General features: G+C 49.3%; 1 protein-coding gene across 1 annotated transcript in view; it reads left to right on the plus strand.

Moving 5' to 3' along the window:
- FRMPD3 (FERM and PDZ domain containing 3) overlaps nt 1-20522 on the plus strand; it is a 58241-nt gene that overhangs the window by 12605 nt on the left and 25114 nt on the right. Inside the window, exons 7-13 of the mRNA XM_024738146.1 lie at nt 5807-5911; nt 9361-9468; nt 12223-12354; nt 14002-14121; nt 17466-17602; nt 17937-18063; nt 20091-20180. Coding sequence (XP_024593914.1) covers nt 5807-5911; nt 9361-9468; nt 12223-12354; nt 14002-14121; nt 17466-17602; nt 17937-18063; nt 20091-20180 — 819 coding nt within the window. The remainder of the gene's footprint in view (nt 1-5806; nt 5912-9360; nt 9469-12222; nt 12355-14001; nt 14122-17465; nt 17603-17936; nt 18064-20090; nt 20181-20522) is intronic.

Raw genomic sequence — 20522 nt, forward strand, 5'->3', positions numbered from 1 at the left:
TCATTTTCTCCTGGTGAAATAAAGAAAAGCGAATCTACCAGGATGAGTTGTTTTTAGAATTTAAGATTATAATCTATGTGAGATACACACACACACACACACACACACACACACACTTCCCCCAGGAACAACTGTTCAGTATTCATTAGTTCAGTGCTCACACAACTATGAATAGCAGAAATCAACCGAGAGAATCTTCTCTCACGTTAAAGTGAAAGCTTCTTGAAGACCCCCAGCACATGTTCACTGTTACAGCTCCTACATCACGGAACATGGTAGCACTTGGCATCTCATGGGTGCCTCTTACCAGACTCTCATGTTCAAGCTTGACAGTCTCCAGAAGAAAATCTCCTGACAGGTCCAGGTTGTGGCCCAAGAATCTGTACTTTTAATAAGAGCCACAAGTAATTCTGATGCTCAGTAGAACTTGGGAAACATTGAACCAGACAATCTTTAAGGCCCCTGCCACTCCTACATTCTGTGGCTGATAATGGTCTAATACAGTGCTTCTCTACTGGTTATACATTTGAACCTCCTGAGAAGCTCTTAAACATATTGATCCTTGAGGTCTAGCCTCGGACCAATTGAATTAGAAGCTCTGGGGATGGAGCCCAGGTATTGATCTTTTGAAAACCCTCCCCAAATGATTCTGATATGTAGCCAGGGTACACAGTCTAATGTGTAGTCTCTTTCTGATGGCATTTTCCTTTTAAAGGAGTGACTGTTACCATGGCAGATCATTGGGGAGTATCTTGGGCAGTCACAGGGAATCCTTTCCCAGGGACCCTCAAACCATACTGCGTAGATAGCCACTTACTAAGTCTATATGTATTTAAGAGTGTTCTTTAATCTTTGAGTGACCAACTATTCCCCGTGATTGACTGAATATGTATTCATTTTGGTACCCTTAGACCTTTTCACATCGTATGCCCTCAATAAATATTTTAAAATAAAGTACTGGCTTGTGTCCTAGAATAGCCCTGGCAAAGCAAGCAGACAGTCCCTTCAAATGAAACCCTAGTCTTCTGGTTTTGAAAACTTAGCCTGTACCCAAAGAGTCTCAGTCCCCTCTGCTTGGAACCACCTGTCCAGAAAAAAAAGCCAAAATAATGGGAACCACCGCAGAAGAATTAGTTTCCACAGAGCTTCTTCGGTATACTGCTTGGCAGAGAGTAGGTACTCAAACCCTATCTGCTGAATTGATGAAGTAATTTGATATTGACCCGAGCAATCAACTACTGCCTTCTATTTGCCTACTCTGCGCTTGGTGCTAGGGGAAGACACAGCAATATGAAATGTCGTCTCTTCTTTCGCAGCCTGGTTAGGGAGATGAGCAACGGTGGTGTGGATTCGCAAGGAGTACTACAGGAAACCCAGGGAGGGGAATGACGAGGTTGGGGAAGGGTTCAGGACCAAGGTAGAGTTTGAGCTGGGTTTTAGAGGTGGCATTTAGCTGAGCAAAAGGGACGCTGGGGGCCCTGAAGGGTGGGGATGGTGAAGAGATAGCGTGAGGTAGACACAGAAGTGGGAAGAAGCCCCATGTGTCCAGGGAGCTGTGGGCAGAACACCCGACTAGGCGATAGATGGGGAGTGAGGGTTATGTGTGGTTTGTGGGGGACCTTGGAAGCCAGGGAGAGGACATGTTCCCCTCTAGGCAGTCCCGAATGCAGGAAGGAAAGACCCCTGGGTCCCTTATCAGTGGGCCCCTGACACCAGGATGGCCCTCCATTGTCTCCGGCTCCCACAGTGGTTGCTATGGGAATTGCTTATAAGTAGGCTCAGGTGTCAAAGAAAATGAGGCAGCAGAAAGGGAAATCAGGAGGCTGTCAAAGCTTCAGGAACCTGAGCTCCGTGTTCTTAAAATCCTTTCACAATTATCAAAGTGCGGCCCTATCATACACTAAAACGTTTGACCATATACCTGTCTTTGGCCAAGGTATAAGTGAACACAACCCTGAAATCTGTACTCATAGAGCCACCAAATTAAAAAATGGTCAAAGAATCACCAGCTGCCTAATTCAGTCCTGAGGGAAAAGCAGCCTCTCTCTTCTGTTGCTTATTCCACGGAGCCGCTGGCTTCATATTTACTTCAAGGGGCTTGCAATGGCCCCGGAGGTACTTAGCAATTCTAGTCCCCTGTTTCAGGCCAAAATTCATTTCAGCCAGAAAGGGTGCCCATTGCAAAATGAGACTCCCAGCTGCTTGGAGGAAAAATGGGGTCAGTCAGGAGCTCAGATTCCCAGCTTTAAGGTACTCAGTCTATGCTTAGTGCGTTAGGATGTTTCCAACAATTCCTGGGCACTACCCTCTCAGAGATTCTGACTTTTGAAGTCTGGTGTAGGCCTAGAAATCTGTGTTCTCTAACGAGCATTTCCCAGTGATTCTTATCATCAGGTAAGTTTTAGACATAGTGGGTAAGTGCATGCTAATGAGTTAGTGCAGGACTCTGAACTTCTTCTGTAAAGGGCCGCCATATAGTAAATACTTTAGGCTTTGTAGGCCTAATGGCTGTGCTCCAGTAAAGCTTTATTTACTAAAATATGTGGTGGGCAGGAGCTGGCCCACACAGGCCCATAGTCTGCTGGCCCCTGAAGTGGGTTCATTATTCCTTCTAGGTACCACATTTGAATGTTGACCAGGGCCTTCCCAATTCTCAGTACTTTAATTCAAATGAGCGACTCTAGTATCAGGAACTTCAGGCCCCATATTTGCACTCTGAAGATGCTTTGGGACAGGGTGACCTTTGAGAGCCCCTCAAGTCACACTGCAAGATAGGTGTCACCTGTGTCGCAGCATAAAACTAGACGTGACTCTGTGACATGTAGCAGAGACCAGCTGACAGCGAGTGAGTCACCATCAGTGATCAAGGCCAAAGATCGAGAATAGGATGGAGTCTTAGAAACCAACAGGACAAGGGTCAATGAGGAATGAGGCACAAACAAGCTGAAAACAGCTGTACAACAGACACTGGAAATGACTGTAATCCTTGAGGATAGCGAGGAGGCTGTCCCCTCTCCATACGTGATACATAAGAGGGTACCAGTTAGGGTTCTTCATTTGTTCAAATCCATTCACTAGGACCAAGGTAGAACCAGACCAGCGAACGAAAGACCAGGAATGGACTTCCAGCTTCAGTCTGCTGTGGGGGATGACGGCTAATCCAAGACTCAGAAAATCTGGGTTCTGTTTTTTGCTCCACTACTTATTTTGATGCCTTGAGTAAACTGTATCCTCTTCCCTGGCCTCCGTTTCTTATGTAAAAATGAAGGGTGGACTAAATGGCCCATTCAGGTCTCTAGACATGCCTCATTCCACACTGTGCACGAGGGCATTCGATAACGGATGATCACAGAGAAAAGAGAGGGTGGCTGTCAGGTAGAACAAAGAGTTCACCTACCTTGTGTCTGGCACCTCTGGTGGAAATGTGACTACTGTGGAGACGGAGTCAAGCAGAGCTGCCTGAACAGAAGTACAGATCCTTCTATCTTGCCCCCTCCCTTTGCTCCTGCCCCAGCCCACAGCCTCCACCCAAGATTTGAGCACCAAGTTGCGCAACACAAAGGCATCTCTCGACTTCCATGAACAATCAATACTGTAATCGCTTTCTGCAACGATCTCCAGCCCTGGATTTCCTTGTGCTATATTGTCTGCTGCCAACAAATTGTCTCTGTGGCTCAGGATGAGAAGTCTAAGGTTCCTTTAGCTCAGTGGTTCCCAACCTTAGCTGCATTTTGAAATCATCGGAAGCTTAAAAAGATACCAATACCTGGGCCCCATCCCCAGGAATTGAAAAATGTTTTAAAAGCCCCGGGGTTTTTTTTAAAGCTCCTCCCTCCGGTGTTTCTGCCCTCTAGCCAGCACTGAGACTCAGTGGCTTTCTGCAGTCCGCCCTCTGTGGAGAGTGAGATTGTCGGCTCCGGAAGAGAACACAGCCGGGACCAGGGCCCAAGAGCTGACGAGGACGTTTGTTGCTGGTGTGTCTTTATCTTAGGGCCCTGCCCTCCTGTGGCTGATCTAGTAAATGAATCCCAACCGCAGCGTTAATGGCAGAAAATAGCTTAATGTATTGCCTTCCCAGCTGGTGGGGACCCTTCAGGGCCTTAACACAAAGGAATGCTTGATTGTAGGGCTCGCAGGCTCCATGTCAAGACTGGTAGGGGAGATGGTTTGAAGGAGCCCCAAGCCTGATTTCCCCCTTCCTCATCTCAGTAAATGGCATCTCCATTCTTCGAGCTGACTCCTCTGTCTCACCTCCCACAACCAGTCCGTCAACATAGCATCTTGGTTCTATCTTCAGAATCTAGCCAGAATCCACTCACTTGGGATCGTAGCGCCATTATTACCATCCTGGCCCAAGCCTCCATCATATTTTAAACTGTATTCCTGCAGTAGACTCCGAACAGGTCTCCCTTCTCTGGTTGCCACCCTCCTGTACTGTTTTCCACACAGCAGACAGAGGCATCCGTTTTAAATGCAAGTCGGATCCTGTCTGCTCAAAACCCTCCGGTGGAGCAAAATCCAAAGTTCCTGACACGGCTTACAAGGCCCTACGTGATCCAGCCCCCAGACTCCTCTGCGGCTCCCCGCTCAGTCATTCTGCTCCGGCCACACTGGGCTTCCTGGCTGTTCCACACGCACCCCAGTCCTCCTCCCACCTCAGAGACTTCCTTGTTCTTTCTTCCTGGAAGGCTCTTGCTCCAGACGTCCTCATGGCGGTCTCAACCTCACTTCCTTCAGGCCTCTGCTTAAATGTCACGTCCTGGAAGAGGTCTTCCCTGACCGTCCCGTCTAAGATAACACCCCGGCCGCTCCCCACCCTCACGGCCTCAGTCTCTGCTGTAGTTCCTCACTCTGCTCGATTTGTCCTCGTGTCCTTATTTGCTACCTAAGAGATATTTCTGTGTTTATTGTCTGTCTGTCTGTCCCTGCTAGGATGGGCGCTCCCTGAGGCCAGGGAGTTTTGCCCATCTTGTTCACTGCTGGATCCCTCATCACCTAGAACTGTGCCTGGCACAGAGTGGGCCCTCCCTAAATTTGTCACACGGATGAATAAATGCCCCCAAAGACGTGAGGGTGCCCCTCACCAGGACTCCTGCATTTCCTCAAATCCACGGCCCACCCAGGAAAGACTTCGTTTCCAGCATTTGCTAACCATGCGTCCTGCTGAATTTGTGGGAGTTTTCGAAAACTGGAGAGCCTAGCTGATTGAGCATTTCTTACAGAATTGGATGAACAAAGTAGTGGAGAGCCCAGAACTAGGAAGCCAGGACACCTGGGTAAAATCCCTAATGGCTCTACTCCCCAATAATGGAGAAATCCTTTTGGAGGGCTAGGCCTCCTTTCTTCCACATCTAAAATAATATTTTCTATGAGCCTCCATCCTTGGGGCAGGGCATATCTTTGAAGTGAATAAGATTATTTCTGTAAATCCTTTGCGATGTTCATATTCAGATGTAATAAAAACCACCATTTAGGTATATCTCACATTAAGAAAATCAAATATATAAAACTTAAGTGCATGTTATTACAAAGAATTTTTGCAAACTCCCCTAGGCCTAGAGCATTAATAACGGGATTCAACTTACTCCAGTTCGATTCATGCCCAGCTTACAGGGAACATACCAGTCACCTAAGGAAGCACTTAGCACGTTGCCTTGCACCTAGTAGGGAATCAATACTTATTTATTGGCTTATTGATCAGCAGGGCAAAGGGTACCCATACAGAGACATCTTAAGTCCCATGCAGCAAAGGTCAGGTTTTTCCCAGGCATGGAGAACTCACCAGCCCTCTCTGTTCTTTTTCCAGTCCCCCAAATCCGCCTTCATCAGTGCCGCGAAGAAGGCCAAGCTGAGATCCAATCCCGTGAAGGTCCGATTTTCTGAGCAGGTGGCAGTTGGAGAAACAGATGCAGTAAGTGCAGCTTCAGCCTCCTCCCCTCGGCCCTTGGCCAGAGTCGGCCTGGCCGTCGAGGTCTCGCTCTGGGCCAGTTGCTCATCTGCTGCTCCTCAGAATGGACAGCATTATGATGAAGGGGTTGGAGCGGGGACCTCGGGACTCTGGGTGGGTATTGAGTGAGGGGTGTGTGGCATCCAGAGAAGCCCTGGGCATTGTGGGGAGAAGGAATATGTATCAGTACACTCAGAATCCTCACGGTGCTTCAAGAAATTTCCGTCTCTAGCACAGTGCTCCATAAGCATCGTTTGGCTACTTGAAGGAAGGAAATAGTGGTTTTCTGAAGAGGTGGTGACATTGAGCTCTCTTCATGTTGAAGTGATCCCACAGCTCCAGGTCTCAATTGGAGAAGACGGTGGCAGTGAAGGGTGAAGCAGCCTGGGGGAAATGATATAGACTCATTAAGTCACAGAGATTTTAGTAGGCACCGGCTGTGTTCCCAGCGTTACAAGGGATGCAAAATAAATGCCTGTTCCCTGCCTCTGGATACCTCCCAGTGATGTTGGGAGTACAAGCGGCTCAGACTGAGACAGTATAGAATCCACTGCAGGGTGGTATGATTTCGAGGAGCAGGTGATGCTTGACCGCCCATGCCATGCAGCGGCCAATCTGGGGGGTCATGGCCAGCCCACTCTTTCGCACTGCTTTGTGGGGTTAACGTGAACTGAGCCATCTGTTCCAGATAAGCAAATGAGAAGAGGTGGGTGGAGCGCAGAAAGATGTGTATTAAGCGGCCATGGATGATAACTCCGGGTCCTCTAGGAATCCGCAGAAGTTGGTGATATCCCATGGTGGTGGGTGAGGGAAGGACAGCCGGAACTAACAGGCACTGTGTGCATTTACAGGCTGCCCTGGGCTGGGCTCTCGGGAGGCCCGTGGCATTTCTGTAGTGAGGAGCAGCTGCAGCTGAGACAAGCTAGGAGGCCCAGCCTGAGTGGAGAAATCAGTGGGTTGCCAGGCACCCCTATAGTTCTTTGAGGCAGAGCCACCCAGACGAAGGGATGGATAGAGGACAGAGGTGTCTTCCGTCTCCATTTCCCTGACTCTCATACCCAAACTCCACCTAGGCCCTCCTCCATCCCTGTTCAAGGAAGGCTGTGAAGCCCAAGTGACACCTGGGCCCCATTGGCTAAGCCATCGGAATAATTGGTGGCTGAGCCCCGTGTCAGTCACAGAAGAAGAGGTTGAAGAGAAGCCGGGGCCAGTGAGCAGAGAGGAAAGGGAGCGGTGTGGAGTCCTTGTGGATCGGAGTAAAGCAGATCCTGAGGTCCAAGTCACTAAGGGGATATTTGTGTCCTGAACCCTTGAACACCCAGAGGAAGTGAGGCTTGAATTTGGAGAGTACAGATAGGTACAACCTATCCTGTCTTGGCATCACCGAGTAACCCACCAAGGCCAGGCCACCCAGTGAAGAATCCCTCCTCTCCTCCCCCTCCCCTTCTTTCCCTCCTTTTTCCTCCTCTTTCTTCCGCTCCCTTCCCCACTCCCCCTTCCTCCCCCATGATTCCCCTCTCCACATGTCACATCTAGCCACAGGCAGAAGCCGGCCCCCACTGCAGACCAATCTGCACATAAATGCCCCAGTGTAGCTAGAAGCCCCCCAGGGTTACTCTGTCGCTCCAGGACAGGCTCCCGGACAGGCCACCAAGCATGGTGGAGGCTCTTGTCTGGGAGAGACACAGGGATTAACCTTCTCACTCTCGCTGTGCTCAGGAAATGATGTCACAATACACCCCCACCACCACCACCCCAGTGTGGACCGTAGCAGCTTCACCACCGGTCAGGTCCCGGGGGGAGTCCAGGCCCAGGTGACTCCCAGCTACCCTACCATCCCTTTCTCTTGGTGTTCCAGGGCTTTATTAAGTAGCCAGAGCAAAAATAAATCCTGTGGGTGTTCCTTGCCAGCTCTATTTTTAAGCAAGATCAATTAAGTAATTATCTGAGTCCAACCCAGTGTGCTAAATAAAACCAGCCACCGCTGAGCATCGTCAGCCTGGGAATCCGGGGCCTCTGGGCTTGGCGGGAGCGAGGCGTCTCGGGATCAGGGAGAGAACCGGGGAGTCACTTTTCCAACTTTAGATCCCATCACTCCCCACTGTGGCTTGACTCCATCACGAAATGATCTGATGTCACGATAGCACCACCCCCCTCCTCCTACCACACCCTGACCCAGGAGGACTTGCTTATGTTTTCATATTTTGTCCGTGACAGTCCCTAGATCTGGACTGTTCTTGTCTGGCCTCTCTAATAGTCCACGCCTGCCACCTCCTTTAAAATCAAAATCCAATTCACCTCGTCTAGGAGACCTTAGCTGTCTTATACCTGTTGGTTTGATTTGGCGTTATTGTTGTCCTCTAGTGGATTTGTGTATGTGTGCCAGGTCACTACTAGTGTAAGGCTAGACCCCGGTCCTCCGCGCTTGCTGTAGCCCCGGGTATTCGAAAATGGGCTTTGGGGGCTTCCCTGGTGGTCCGGTGGCTAAGACTCTGTGCTCCCAATCCAGGGGGCCTGGGTTCGATCCCTGGTCAGGGAAGTAGATCCCACATGCCGTAACTAAATGATCCCGCGTGCCGCAGTGAAGATCCCTCACGCGGCAGTGAAGATCCTGTGTGCCGCAACTAAGGCCCAGTGCAGCCAAATAAATTAATTAATTAAATATTTCTTTAATGGGCGTTGCCAGTGGTTCTCAGTCAGGGTCAGTACCTCCCACTCTCAGAAAGCTTTTCGGAACATCTGAGGGTGTTTGGGGTCATCCCAACGATTTGGCATGTTATTGACATTTATTATGTCAGAGTCAGAGACGCTAAATGTCCTGCAGGGATTGTGGCAGTCCCTGAATGATGAGTTCTTAGAGGTATGCAGGCATGAAAGAGCACTGTGGGTACCGGGAATGGTAAGATGTGACTCTGGAAAAGTAGGCAGGGGCCAGGTCACAGAAGACCTAGGATGCCTTGAGGGAGGGAGACTGGCAGAGCAAAGGCATGGACATGGAAGTGATCTCGATGTGTGAAGGGCCAGGTGGAAAGGCAGGAGTCAGGAGATAGGAGCAGGTGAGTGAGGCAGGCTCCTAAGGCCTTCCATCAGCCCTTCAGAGTGCGGTGGTCTCTATGGGCCAAGCCCCCTCTGAGCTGTGGAGCTTTGAGCCACAGTAGACTGTGGATGTGCAGTGACATCGAATGAAGGGTGAGCTTTGGATATGGCCCAGTGTCTTCTTGGAGAATTCGGTTCTGGTCTCCACGTTAACGTTATCATTAATGGGTTCTTTCCTCTGTATCTCTGTCCTTCCATACCTTTGGCTCCCTGTCTCCTTCACTCACTCCTTTCTCTTCCTTTCCACGCCCCTCCTCTGGCTTCCCTTCTCCTTCTAAATGAGTCCCCCTCCTTGTCCTTTCCCTGCCTGTTCACAGAAGATGATGAAGAAAGAAGCTCTTCTCCTCATCCCCAATGTCCTGAAGGTTTTCTTAGAAAATGGGCAGATCAAGTCGTTCACGTTTGATGGCCGGACCACTGTTAAGGTACCCACAGGGTCTCCTCTCCCGGATTGGTGTTGTCCTCTCTTAGGAGGTGCTCTCCTCTGGAGCACACCCCACTGCTGGTCCTTGGGTTCCTCTGAGTCTGCACCAAGCCGCTTGCTACCAGAGCAAGGTGGTCTTGGTCTTCGAACTCCTGCTTCTGGGAGCACCCTGTTGCAAAAACATACAGTCCTCGGATGACTGTGGTGAGGGAAAGTTGAATGCCCAACTGTGTGCTAGTGACTGTTTGTGTGTATGTGTGTGCGTGCGTGCACGCACGTGTGTATGCATGCATGTGTGCACACATCTGCTAACTGTTTCGTGTCCATGTTACACTGTGTCCTTCAAGACTCTTAGGAGCTAAGGAGTATGAAGATCATTAAAACATTTATAAAGCAAAAGTGATTTAAATTGATACAATAACACCTACGCAAGTTTACACACAGGAATCAACAAACCATCTCTCAGGAGATGAGCTTAGCCATGGCTTGCTTTTTAAATACCAGCCAGCTCTTAAGCACTGAACCAAGATTTGAAAAGTCCACCAACAGTCCCTTTGGCTATTCCTTTCCCAGGAAGAGCAATTAATGAGCTCTGATTCTTAACGGCTCAGCCAGGCATCTAGAAGTTGTAGTTATTCCCTTAGTCCTGAGGAGGAGAGGCGATGTACCATTAACCCCCAGGTTCCGCTCTGCTCTGGGATAGAAATATCTGCTCCTGCTTCTTCTGGATTCTCTCCAGAAAGAGAATGCCATCCCCAGAATGAATGTTTCCATGCAATCAGTGCTGCCTGCCCAGAAAACCCACCTTGGCCCACGAATGTCCTGAGGTGCCCCTGCTGGGGCTAAGACAACCCTATAAATAAAGCAAGCCCTGGGCCAGGAAACTTGCCCTGAGAGGCGTTATCAGGTGTTCAGAATTGGCCTTGCCAGCGGTTCTCAGCCAGCGTTGGCACTGTCCCCTCCCAGGTAGTTTTTAGGAACGTCTGAGGGTATTTGGGGTCATCCCCATGGTTTGGCATGCTACTGGCGTTTAGCGTCTCAGGGTCAGAGATGCTAAATGTCCTGCAAGGAATGGGACAGTCCCCGGATGATGAATTGTCCTATCCAAAGCGCCAGTAGCACCCGAGTTGCAAGAGCCCGGGCCTAACCCGTGTTGATTGAACCGAGAGTTTCTCAGGAAGGCTTAGGCCTGGGTGGGTCCCCCAGGGGACTTAGGACCAAAACACACTCCTTAGGGTGCCGCAGAATGGTCTCTTGACTATTGAAGGTTTCCGTCTATGGGAGGGACATTGAAACTAGGCCACCCCAGAGGTGTCCAAGTTCCCCTCCTCCAGATGTGGGTATCTCTCTGTGTCAGAATCCTCCTTTATGTTAAATCATGGACCGGCATGTCCGTTGTCGATCTGTCTCCACACTGGAGCATTTACTCCTCTCTTTCCCCGTGGAGGCTCCTCTGAGCGTCCTCCCACCTCACAATGTCACCGCCGTTAGTGCTTCCAGGTAGCCCCAGCCTTCCAGGACAGCAGCGTCCCCTGGCTTGTGACCTTACCATGACTTCAGGGAGGGTGCACTGGCTGTTCATTGGAACTTGGACAGGCTGCCAGGCCACTTGTCCCAGAGAGGTACCTGGGTGAATTGACAGCCTGGCATGGGAGCTGTTAGACTTGTAACACCGGTTGGCAATCACCAGCTTGGCCGTCCACAGTCCCAAAGCAGCCGAACTGCAGAGAAAATCTCGTCTCTCCCTGCCAGCACTTCAGCAACACTGGCGCCTCTGTGACTACTTGGATAATACAAAGAGATATTCTCAAGTACCCACCAATTTCCAGCCTAACATTTGAATAGCTAAACAGCTGTCAATGTTCACTGAGGGGCTTGTTTGGCAACCCTGGCTGGAAGGGAGCTTCGCATTCCCAAGCCTGCTTCTTTCCGGCCTTCGGAGGCTGAGCGATGCCGATTCTACGAACACACACGCTGGAGGCCGGTGTGTGCTGAAGCCACAGCAAATAGATGGTAGAAGTCTCAAAACTGACATGTGGGCAGCCCCCATGGATCTGCTTCCAGACACCCTAATATCAAACGTAGGGCAGCAGAGCAGAAGTAGTCAAATTCATGACTGTGCATAAAACACGTGACATTGTTCCTCTGCGTGGATGCGTTTTTCAAGTTGCTAAATTGATCGTCTCTAAAAGCCAGCTAAATCAAAGATGAACATTTTGCCAGTAACTCCAGTCATTCAATTTAGGTTATGAATCCAGAAATCGTCCACTTTTTAATCATGTAATTGTGGCTTTGGCTTTTGTTAATTCCTAAGTTGCCGGACAAACCAGAGTGAACATTCTGACTTATGTGAGAAGCTGAGGGAAGAACCAACACAGTGCCTGGCACTTAGGACACACTCAGGAGACAATTTGTTGAATGAAAGGAGAGAGAGGGGGAGGAAGGACCATGACCTTCTTTTGCCATATGCCTGGCCCGGCCAAGTTCAGAAACACCTCCCTCCACCCCCTGCACCTGTGGTGTTCCCCAGGGCCCAGGCCTCTGAACAGCACTCCCGGGTCATTCTCCTCATCCTGGAGCACCATGCCTGGGCTACCATAAAGGCCGGTGTCTCTGTCTGGCCCACTTTCCCAGCTTCAGCCTTCTCCCCAGGACTATCTTTCTGGATGTTCAGTCCCCTTCTCCCATTTTGGGTGCTTAGAGTATCTTAGAGCTGGAAGGGATCTCTCTCTCAAGGCTCTTTTGTCTTTCACAGGATGTCATGGTGACATTACAGGACCGGCTTTCCCTGAGGTACATTGAGCACTTTGCCCTTGTCCTTGAGTATGCCGGGCCAGAACAGAACCACAAGTTCCTGCTTCTCCAGGACAAGCAGCCCCTGGCTTATGTAAGTAACTGCTTTGTCCTGGCCTGATAGCTTTGCAGATGGCCTTTAGTAGAGAAGAGGCCACCAGGTACTCTCCTTCTGGAAAATTCATCATGATATGCTCAGCCAGCTCCCAGAAGTCCCAATTCTCAATCAAGATCTTTATGACCCACCCACAGAGGCCTTTTCAAATGTCTCTTGGGAATTCCCTGGAGGTCCAGTGGTTAGGACTCTGTGCTTTCACTGCCAAGGGCCCGGGTTCAATTCCTGGTCAGGGAACTAAGATCCCGCAAGCCACACAGCACAGCCAAAAAGAACTCTGTAAAATGTCTCTTGTGACCTAAGAAAGGCATGACAGTTGTTAGTCTTGGCGGTCACTAGTGGGGAAAGCAGTGTCAACTCCACTGTCTCCTGGAGGTCCTGCTAGACTTTTCCTCCTGCGAGGGGAAACTTTACCTTCAGGGTGAAGGCTGTAATATGGAAGGATGAGCGAGTGGAGTCTAGTGAGACCTCTGAGGCTAGGACACATGTGGGCTGGGAACGGGCTGAGTGCGACCAAGCATGGACAGCATGTCACCCGTGTCAAGTTCCAAAGTAGAGTAGGAGGAAGTGTCTTATCTTCCCAGCCTCTGGAAAAAGGCCAAGGAAATCCAGGATTGCTCGATAGTATTTTACCAGTGGTGATGCACCATGGAGAGTAAGAGAGGCAACCAGGGCCAATCAATGTTCCCAGGGAGTGGGGACTTCCTCCCCTGGTGGTCCAGTCGTTGAGACTCCGCGCCTCCAATACAGGGGACGGGGGTTCAATCCCCGGTCAGGGAACTAAGATCCCACATGCCACGTGCCGCGGCCAAATAAATAAATAATTTCTCAGTTGCTTTAAAAAATATATATTCCCAGGGAGGGAGGGAAGAGGGTTGGAGAGGGGACGGCTGGGAAGAAATGTCTGAAGGAAGCGAAACAAAAGCTGAAATCAGACACGCAAAAATGAAAGGATTTAGGAAAGAAGAATTCTTCAAGTTTAGCTCTCAGCCAGATGCAGTCCAGAGACTCACAGGTTCCCACCTGTGAAGGAAAGGTGGGTGTCCTGCCTGGAGGGAGGCCTAAGCGCCTCCCCACCCCGCAAGGGGCCTTGTGGATCCAACTGGTCTCTTGTTCCAAATGGGATTTTTAAGCATTTTTATTACAAAAAAATCTCAAATATACACCAAAGTAGAAGGAATTGGATAATGAACCCTCATTACCCATCCCAGCTTCAGCAGTTACTGGTATATTGCCAACTTGTTTCAGCTACACCTCCAAATGGGAGTTTAAGTCTTTGATTTGGTTTCTCATAAGCAACTTCCTTTGCTTGAGGCTGAGCCCCTCTGCAAGGCAAAGGCATTAGCCCCACAGCAAGAAGAGTCAGAAAAGTTGCCAGGGGCCCTTGCTTCCTACCTCATGTCCTGGGCCTTAGGTTGTTGATAAAGGCCAAGTTGTGGATAAGTGGTTCGAAAATTCTAGTCACTTTGGGTCAGAAGGGCAGAAAAGACTTAGCTCCTCATCACTTTCCCCAGTGGTAATTGGAATCAGCCAGGCCCTGCCTTGAAGAGCCGCCGAGCTGACTCCTGGCACCCAGACATTGATCCCAGCTCTCTTTTCCTCCTACCTCTCACCCCTGGGATTCAGGTAGTGCAGCGGACACACTATCATGGAATGAAATGCCTCTTCCGGATAAGTTTCTTTCCCAAAGACCCGGTGGAGCTGCTGCGTCGGGATCCTGCTGCTTTCGAGTACCTGTACATCCAGGTAGAGTCTGGCTTGGGGATACACAGACAGACAGACCAATGGACAAACAAGCTGGCAGGCTGTTCTGCCATCACAATGAAGTCGCTATGTAAGTTTTTCCAACCTTCAGGTAGCTCTGAAGGCTCTCTTATTTTCTGCTACCACTGTAGGCCATGGTCAAGTTGGTTGGCCTGGCGACCTGAGCTGGCTCTGGCTCCAAGTCTTGTCTGTTTGTCTAGACAGATCTTATCAGTTTTCAGGAGGAAGCAACCCCAGTAACTCTGGCATCTTCACAGCATACCCTGGTTTAACAAGTGCATTTGAGTAACAGGAGGTCCCAATCCCCAGTCCCGAGCTCCACTGAGGAGACGGTTCCCAATTCAGTTCATCCAGAAACACTTGCCGAGCACTTACTCTGGGCCAGGCCCTGTGCTAGGTGCTGACAATCAAGGTGGTCAAAGCACTATCCTAGATCGCTAGAGCTCATAGGCAGATATGCGCACAAATAAAGGCAGTGTGACAGGCACGCACTGTGAGGATGGCAGGGTACAATGTCAGTAGGGGCGCTCAGGAAGCAATTTGCCAACTCTGCCTGGGAGGGGCACAAGGCAGGCTTCACAGAGGAAGTGGTGCACGCATGCTGTTAGCCTTGAAAGATGAGTGGATGTTTGCTGGGTGCAGAGATGGATGTTTAGTTCAAATAGTTTGGAATTTGGTGACAAGACCTTGTCCACCCTCTCTCTCCCCTTTGTGATGATGCGTTCAGCTGTATTCCTTTTTTATACTGAACAGCTTTAGTGAGGTCTAACTGACGCACGGCAAACTGCACGTATTTAAAATGGCAGTGTGATAAGTTTTGACATATGTTTATATCCACGAAACCATCACCGCACTCAAGATATTAAACACATCCAACACCCCCAAAAGCCTCCCCAGACTCCTTTGTAATTCATACTCCCATCTCCAGGCAGCCACTGACCTGCTTTCTGTCACTGCAGATTACTTTGCGTTTTCTACAGTTTTGTACAAATGAAATCATACGGTGTGAACACTTATTTTGATCTCACTTCTTTCACTCAGCATAATGGTTTTGAGGTCCACCCATGTTGTTGTGTGTATCAGTAGTTCATTCCTTTTTGGCTACTACAAATAAAACTTCTATGAACATTCACGTACAAGTCTTTGTATGACATATGCTTTCTTTTCTCTTGGGTAAATACCTAAGAATGGAATGGCTTGATTCATACGGTAGATCTATCTTTCTTTAATTTCTTGAAGAAACTCCAATGCTGTTTTCCAAGGTGGCTGTACCATTTTATGTAAGCACCAGCCGTGTGTTAGAGTCCCAGTTTCTCCACATCCTCACCAGCGCTTGGTGTTAGCAGTATTTTTTAAGTTTCCGTCATTCTAATCGCATGCAGGGGTATCTCATTCTGGTTTGCATTTGCATTTCCCTAATGACTAATGATGTTGAACACCTTTTCGTGTGCCTCCTTGTCATCATACAGCTTTTTTGGTGAAGTGTCTATTCAAATCTTTTGCCCACTTTTTAAATTGGGGTTGTTTGTTTACTTATTATTGAGTTTTGAGAGTTATTTGTGTATTCTGGATACAAGTCATTTGTATGTTATTTGCAATTATTTTCTCCCAGTCTCTAACTTGTCTTTTCAGTCTCCAAAGAGTGTCTTTCACGGAGCAGAAGTTTGAATTCTGATGAAGTCCAATTTGTCAATTTGTTCTTTTATGGATTGTGCTTATGATGTCATATCTAAGAAGTCTTTGCCTAATCCAAGGTCACAAAGATTTTGCTCTTATTTTTTTCTAGAAGTGCTATCATTTTAGGTTCTACATTTATGTCTGTGGTCCATTTTGAGTTAACTTTTATATGTGGTACAAAGTATTGACCAAAGTTCTTCTTTTTTCCATATGGAGATCCAATTGTTCCAGCACCATTTATTGAAAAGACCATCCTTTCTCCGTTTAGTTGCCTTTGCACCTTTGTGAAAAATCAGTTGCCTGTATATGTGTGGGTCATTACTGAACTCTCCATTCTATTCCATTGATCTATGTGTCTATCTTTATGCCAACATCACACTCGTTTGATTACTGTAGCTTTATAATAAGTCTTAAAATCAGGTAGTGTTTGTTCTCCAACTTTGTTCTTTTTCAAAGTTGTTTTGGCCATTCTAGGTCCTTTGCATTTCTATGTGAATTTTAGAATTAGTTTGTTAATTTCTACCAAAAACCTGCCGTGATTCTGATTGGGATTGTGTTGAATCTATACATTGGTTTGAGTCTTCCAACCCATGGACACAATATATATCTATTTAGGTCTTCTCTAATTTTTCTCAGCAGTGTTTTCTACTTTTCAACGTACAGGTCTTTCACATGTTTTGACAGATTTATCCTTAATTATTTCATTTTTTGATGCTATTGTAAATGGTTTTGATTTTAACTTTAATTTCTGATTGTTGCAAGCATGTAGAAATACAGTTGGTTTTGTATATTGATCTTATATCCTGCAACCTTGCTAACTCATTAGTTCTAGTAGTTTTTTTTTTGTAGATTCCATTGGATTTTCTGCATAGATGATCACTGATGGAGTATTCCTTTTACACTCTCTCCTATGCTGTAGTGATACCACTGTGGCTCTCTAGTCTCTTAGCTCATCCTGGTTTCACCTCAGCACAATGGGCAACTGGTCTAACCAAGGCTGAATCCTTGATAGCTGGGATTCTGACCTTCAGGGTTTGGGGGTTGTCATACCTTTGGCCAGTAGTTCCAGGAGACCCTTTTTAAGATAGCATAGGGAAGACTGACTCATCACTGCTTTGATCTGCAGACCCCAAGGAAAGAATATCTGCCCCATCCCTGCAATCCATCTCTCACTGTGGGCTTCTGGGCCAGAGACCTGTAGAGAATCCCTCCCAATGTCTCTCTTCCTTTGTTCCCATCTGAGCTGGTAGAGGAGCCTCCCATGGCTGGGGCTGGGGGGCGGTGAGTATAGGCCCCAGAGAAAAGGCAGAAAGGTCTCTTGTAACAGGAGGAAAGAAAGGGAGTGGTGCCATGTCTCACTTTTGCAGCGCCCTAGATGTTCTGACCATTTGTGCCTTGCCATTGTGTGTACCAGTCACTGAGAAGGGGGCTGTCCAATATCCACTGAATGAAGCAAATAGTGTCTCTGAGACCTGAGGTTCCTCTGTTACCTCTTCCCCAAGGGCAGAATCTTCCTCTTCCGCTGGATCTAGGATGCTTACTTACACCACGAGTTTTTTCTAGGATATAAGGGAGTCCGTGGGGTGGGGTGGGAGGTGGGGAGGGAACGTCTCCTTTAACTGACGGGTTTGGACTGCCCTCTCTCACAGAGTCGGAACGATGTCATCCGAGAACGCTTTGGAATGGACCCCAAGCCAGAGATGCTTTTGGGCCTTGCTGCCCTCCACATCTATATCACTGTCTCAGCTACTCGACCTAGTCAGAAGATCTCACTCAAGAATGTGGAGTGAGTTGCGCCAGGGCCCTTCAGGATGGGGGCAAATAGCTGTGTAGGGAGAAGGTGCAGTGGTTGAGCTGTGCTCTGCGTTTTAGGAATGTGGGCCTGGGATGGGAGTGAGAATTGGAATTCCTCACACCTAGACCAGGATGCCCTTGGGCTACAGCTTCTACTAGAGAACTGTGGCCAATGTTACTCGCCTGCCTCCAGCCCCTCTCTGTCTCTCTCTCCTAATCTCCATTCCTCCATCTCTGTCTCATATTTCAGCTAGTTTCTGTCTTACCATTTTGCTTTCTCTGTCTCACCTTGTCTCTCTAATTTCTTACTTTTCTTCTGCTTTTAGGAAGGAGTGGGGCCTGGAACCCTTTCTTCCCCCCTCCCTCCTACAGGGCATCAAAGAGAAGAACCTCCGGAAATCTCTCTCTCAGCAGCTGAAGGCGCACCAAACACATCCTTCCAGCAGCACCAAGGTATCCAGAGTAGGCCACCGGGCACCCTGCTCGGGCACTAGTGGCCATGGGGGACTCCTGTGTGGTTTCCCAGCAGGTGTGGTCTTCTGGGGAACCCTCCCCACTGTTTTTGACTTGGATACACATCTAGCTTGGCCAGATATGGGGCATGATTGTGGAGAGGGGTTTTCCCCAAGCCTGAGACACCCCCAGAGACTGCTCAGTGGCAAGTCACTGGGAGAGCCCAGGGTCCTCAAAGCAAAGGGACAAAGGTGCAGGAGGAGAATATTCTTGGGTCGTTCCACCCATTTAGTCAGTGCTGATGAAGTACTTGTCGTGTGGACAGCACTGGACCCTGGGGAGACGTGTTTCCCACGGAAACAACTGCTCTGTCCCTCATCAGCTTTCTAATTCATCAGCCCTGGTACAGGGAATTCTGGGAGATAAAAGCCCAGCCCCATGGGACAAGGCCTGACCTGGAGAATGGGTCGCCAGGTGGCAGGTGGAGGACTCAGGTCACTGCTGTGCTCTCCTGCACTTTCCCATTCCCTGCCTTCCCAGCCCCGCAGGCCCTTCTCAGGCTTGCAGGGCTCGGTCTGCTTGCCTAGGAGGCAGGCAGGTGGTGAGGGGCACCAGAATCCACATGCAGATGGAGACACTGGACACAGTTGCCCCCTTATATTCCACCCATGCCAGATTCCCTGCATTACCAACTAGCTTCTCTTTTAAGATGCAGATTTCCCCGGAGAGTTAAGCCATTCCTACTTTGCTGTGCATCTTTAATCAGATTGTTTTCTTCCCAGCTGAGAGCTTCAGGGCTCCCAACCATCTCCTCAGCAAACACTTTTTCTGAGCGCCCCCCATCTTTGTATTTGGAGATACAAAGATGAAGAAGGCCCGGTCTCTGCCCTCAAGTCAGGCACGGGCTGGTGGGGAAACAAGAGGTAGTCACAACACAGGGCGACCAGTGCAGGTGCCCTGGAAGCGCGGAGGAACAGCAGCCAGCCCAGCCTGAAGGAGATGGAAAAGGCCAGGAATCGGTGCATTTGATGCCAGAGTTGGGTCTTAAAGGACAGATAGAAGTTTGTCTAGATGAGTTGCGGGGAGGAAGACTTTCCCAGGCAGGGAGACCCAAAGAGATCAGCATAAACCAGTGCGGAGGGTTCGAGGAAGCTGCCTGAGTGGGGTGCGGGCAAGAGAGGAGGCCAAAGAGGTTGGCAGGAACCTGTTCACGGAGGGCCTCGTGTGCCGTGGAAAGGGGTTATCCTTCACCCTGTAGGCAGCATGGAGCCACTGAAGGGTTTAAGCGGCCAGTGGTGTGATTATGTTTTAGGCTGTTCCCTCTAACTGAAAATGTGGACGGATGGAGGGAAAGGAGGGTTAGTACTGAAGGTAACCCGGCTGCCACCGTGATGCAAGTGGGGGACATCCAGGCAATGACCACGGGGCTAGAGAAGAGGGATGGGTAGGGTGGAGAGGGAGTTAGGAGGTAGAATCAAGATGATCTGGTGACTGGTGGCCCTCAGGTGAGAGGCTGAGGGAGGAGTCCAGTGTGACTCACAGGTTTCTGGCTCAAGTGCCCGGGGGATGCGGGTACCACTGATGGAGACTTTTCTGCCAGAGGAAGAGCAGGCTCGGGACTTAGAGGTGCTCAGGATAAAGGTACTGAGTGCGACCCCCAGTTGGGGAGGGCCAGTACCTAGTGGCCATCAGGGATCTCAGGAGAGAGGTATAGATGTCGTGGGGTGTTGGAGTTGGGGAAGGGCGTCGAAATTAACCGGGGAACAAAATGAGTAAGCTGGATTCTTCAGGAATGAAGATCAGGGGATAGGAGGAGGGTTTAGGAAGGGAGATGGGATGCTAGAGTCTGGCAAGGGCTGTCCAAACTGGAACCTTCCTGTGGTTCTCCCGAGCGTCCCACAGTGGGGCTCTCTGACTGGTCTGACTAGTGCCTGTCCTAAGCTGTTGACCCTCCTTCCTGGGAACATGGGTTTGCTTTTCCTGTGCACCTCAAGTTTCTCATATTTCTGAGTCGGTTGTTTCCACAGGGCTCTGCCATTCAGGCCAAACTCCAGTATCTTCGAATTCTGAATGAACTTCCGACGTTCACGGGCGTTTTGTTCAACACTGTGGGCCTGGTCAGTGAGGGCAGCAAGGGGGAGGGAACCCTTCGGGGGCGCTTGTCCTTGGCTGGGGGGACGGGAGAGACTCCATTAGATCTTTCAGGTGGCATGCTCTGTCCTCTTCCTCCTCCTTCTCCCTCTTACCTCCTGTGGTGCTCTGGTCCCGCCTCTGGTAAAATGGTGAAAGTAGGAGGCAAAAAAATACAATAAAAAATTTCAGGAATTCCCCAGAGGTCCAGTGACTAGGACTCCGCGCTCTTACTGCCCAGGGCCTGGGTTCGATCCCTGGTTGGGGAATTAAGACCCCGCAAGCCTCGCGATGCGGACAAAAAGAAAAGATAAAATGTAAAGTAGGAG

This window comes from Neophocaena asiaeorientalis, unplaced genomic scaffold, assembly GCF_003031525.2.
Source record: "Neophocaena asiaeorientalis asiaeorientalis breed wild unplaced genomic scaffold, Neophocaena_asiaeorientalis_V1.1 scaffold444, whole genome shotgun sequence".
Classification (NCBI taxonomy): Eukaryota; Metazoa; Chordata; class Mammalia; order Artiodactyla; family Phocoenidae; genus Neophocaena; species Neophocaena asiaeorientalis.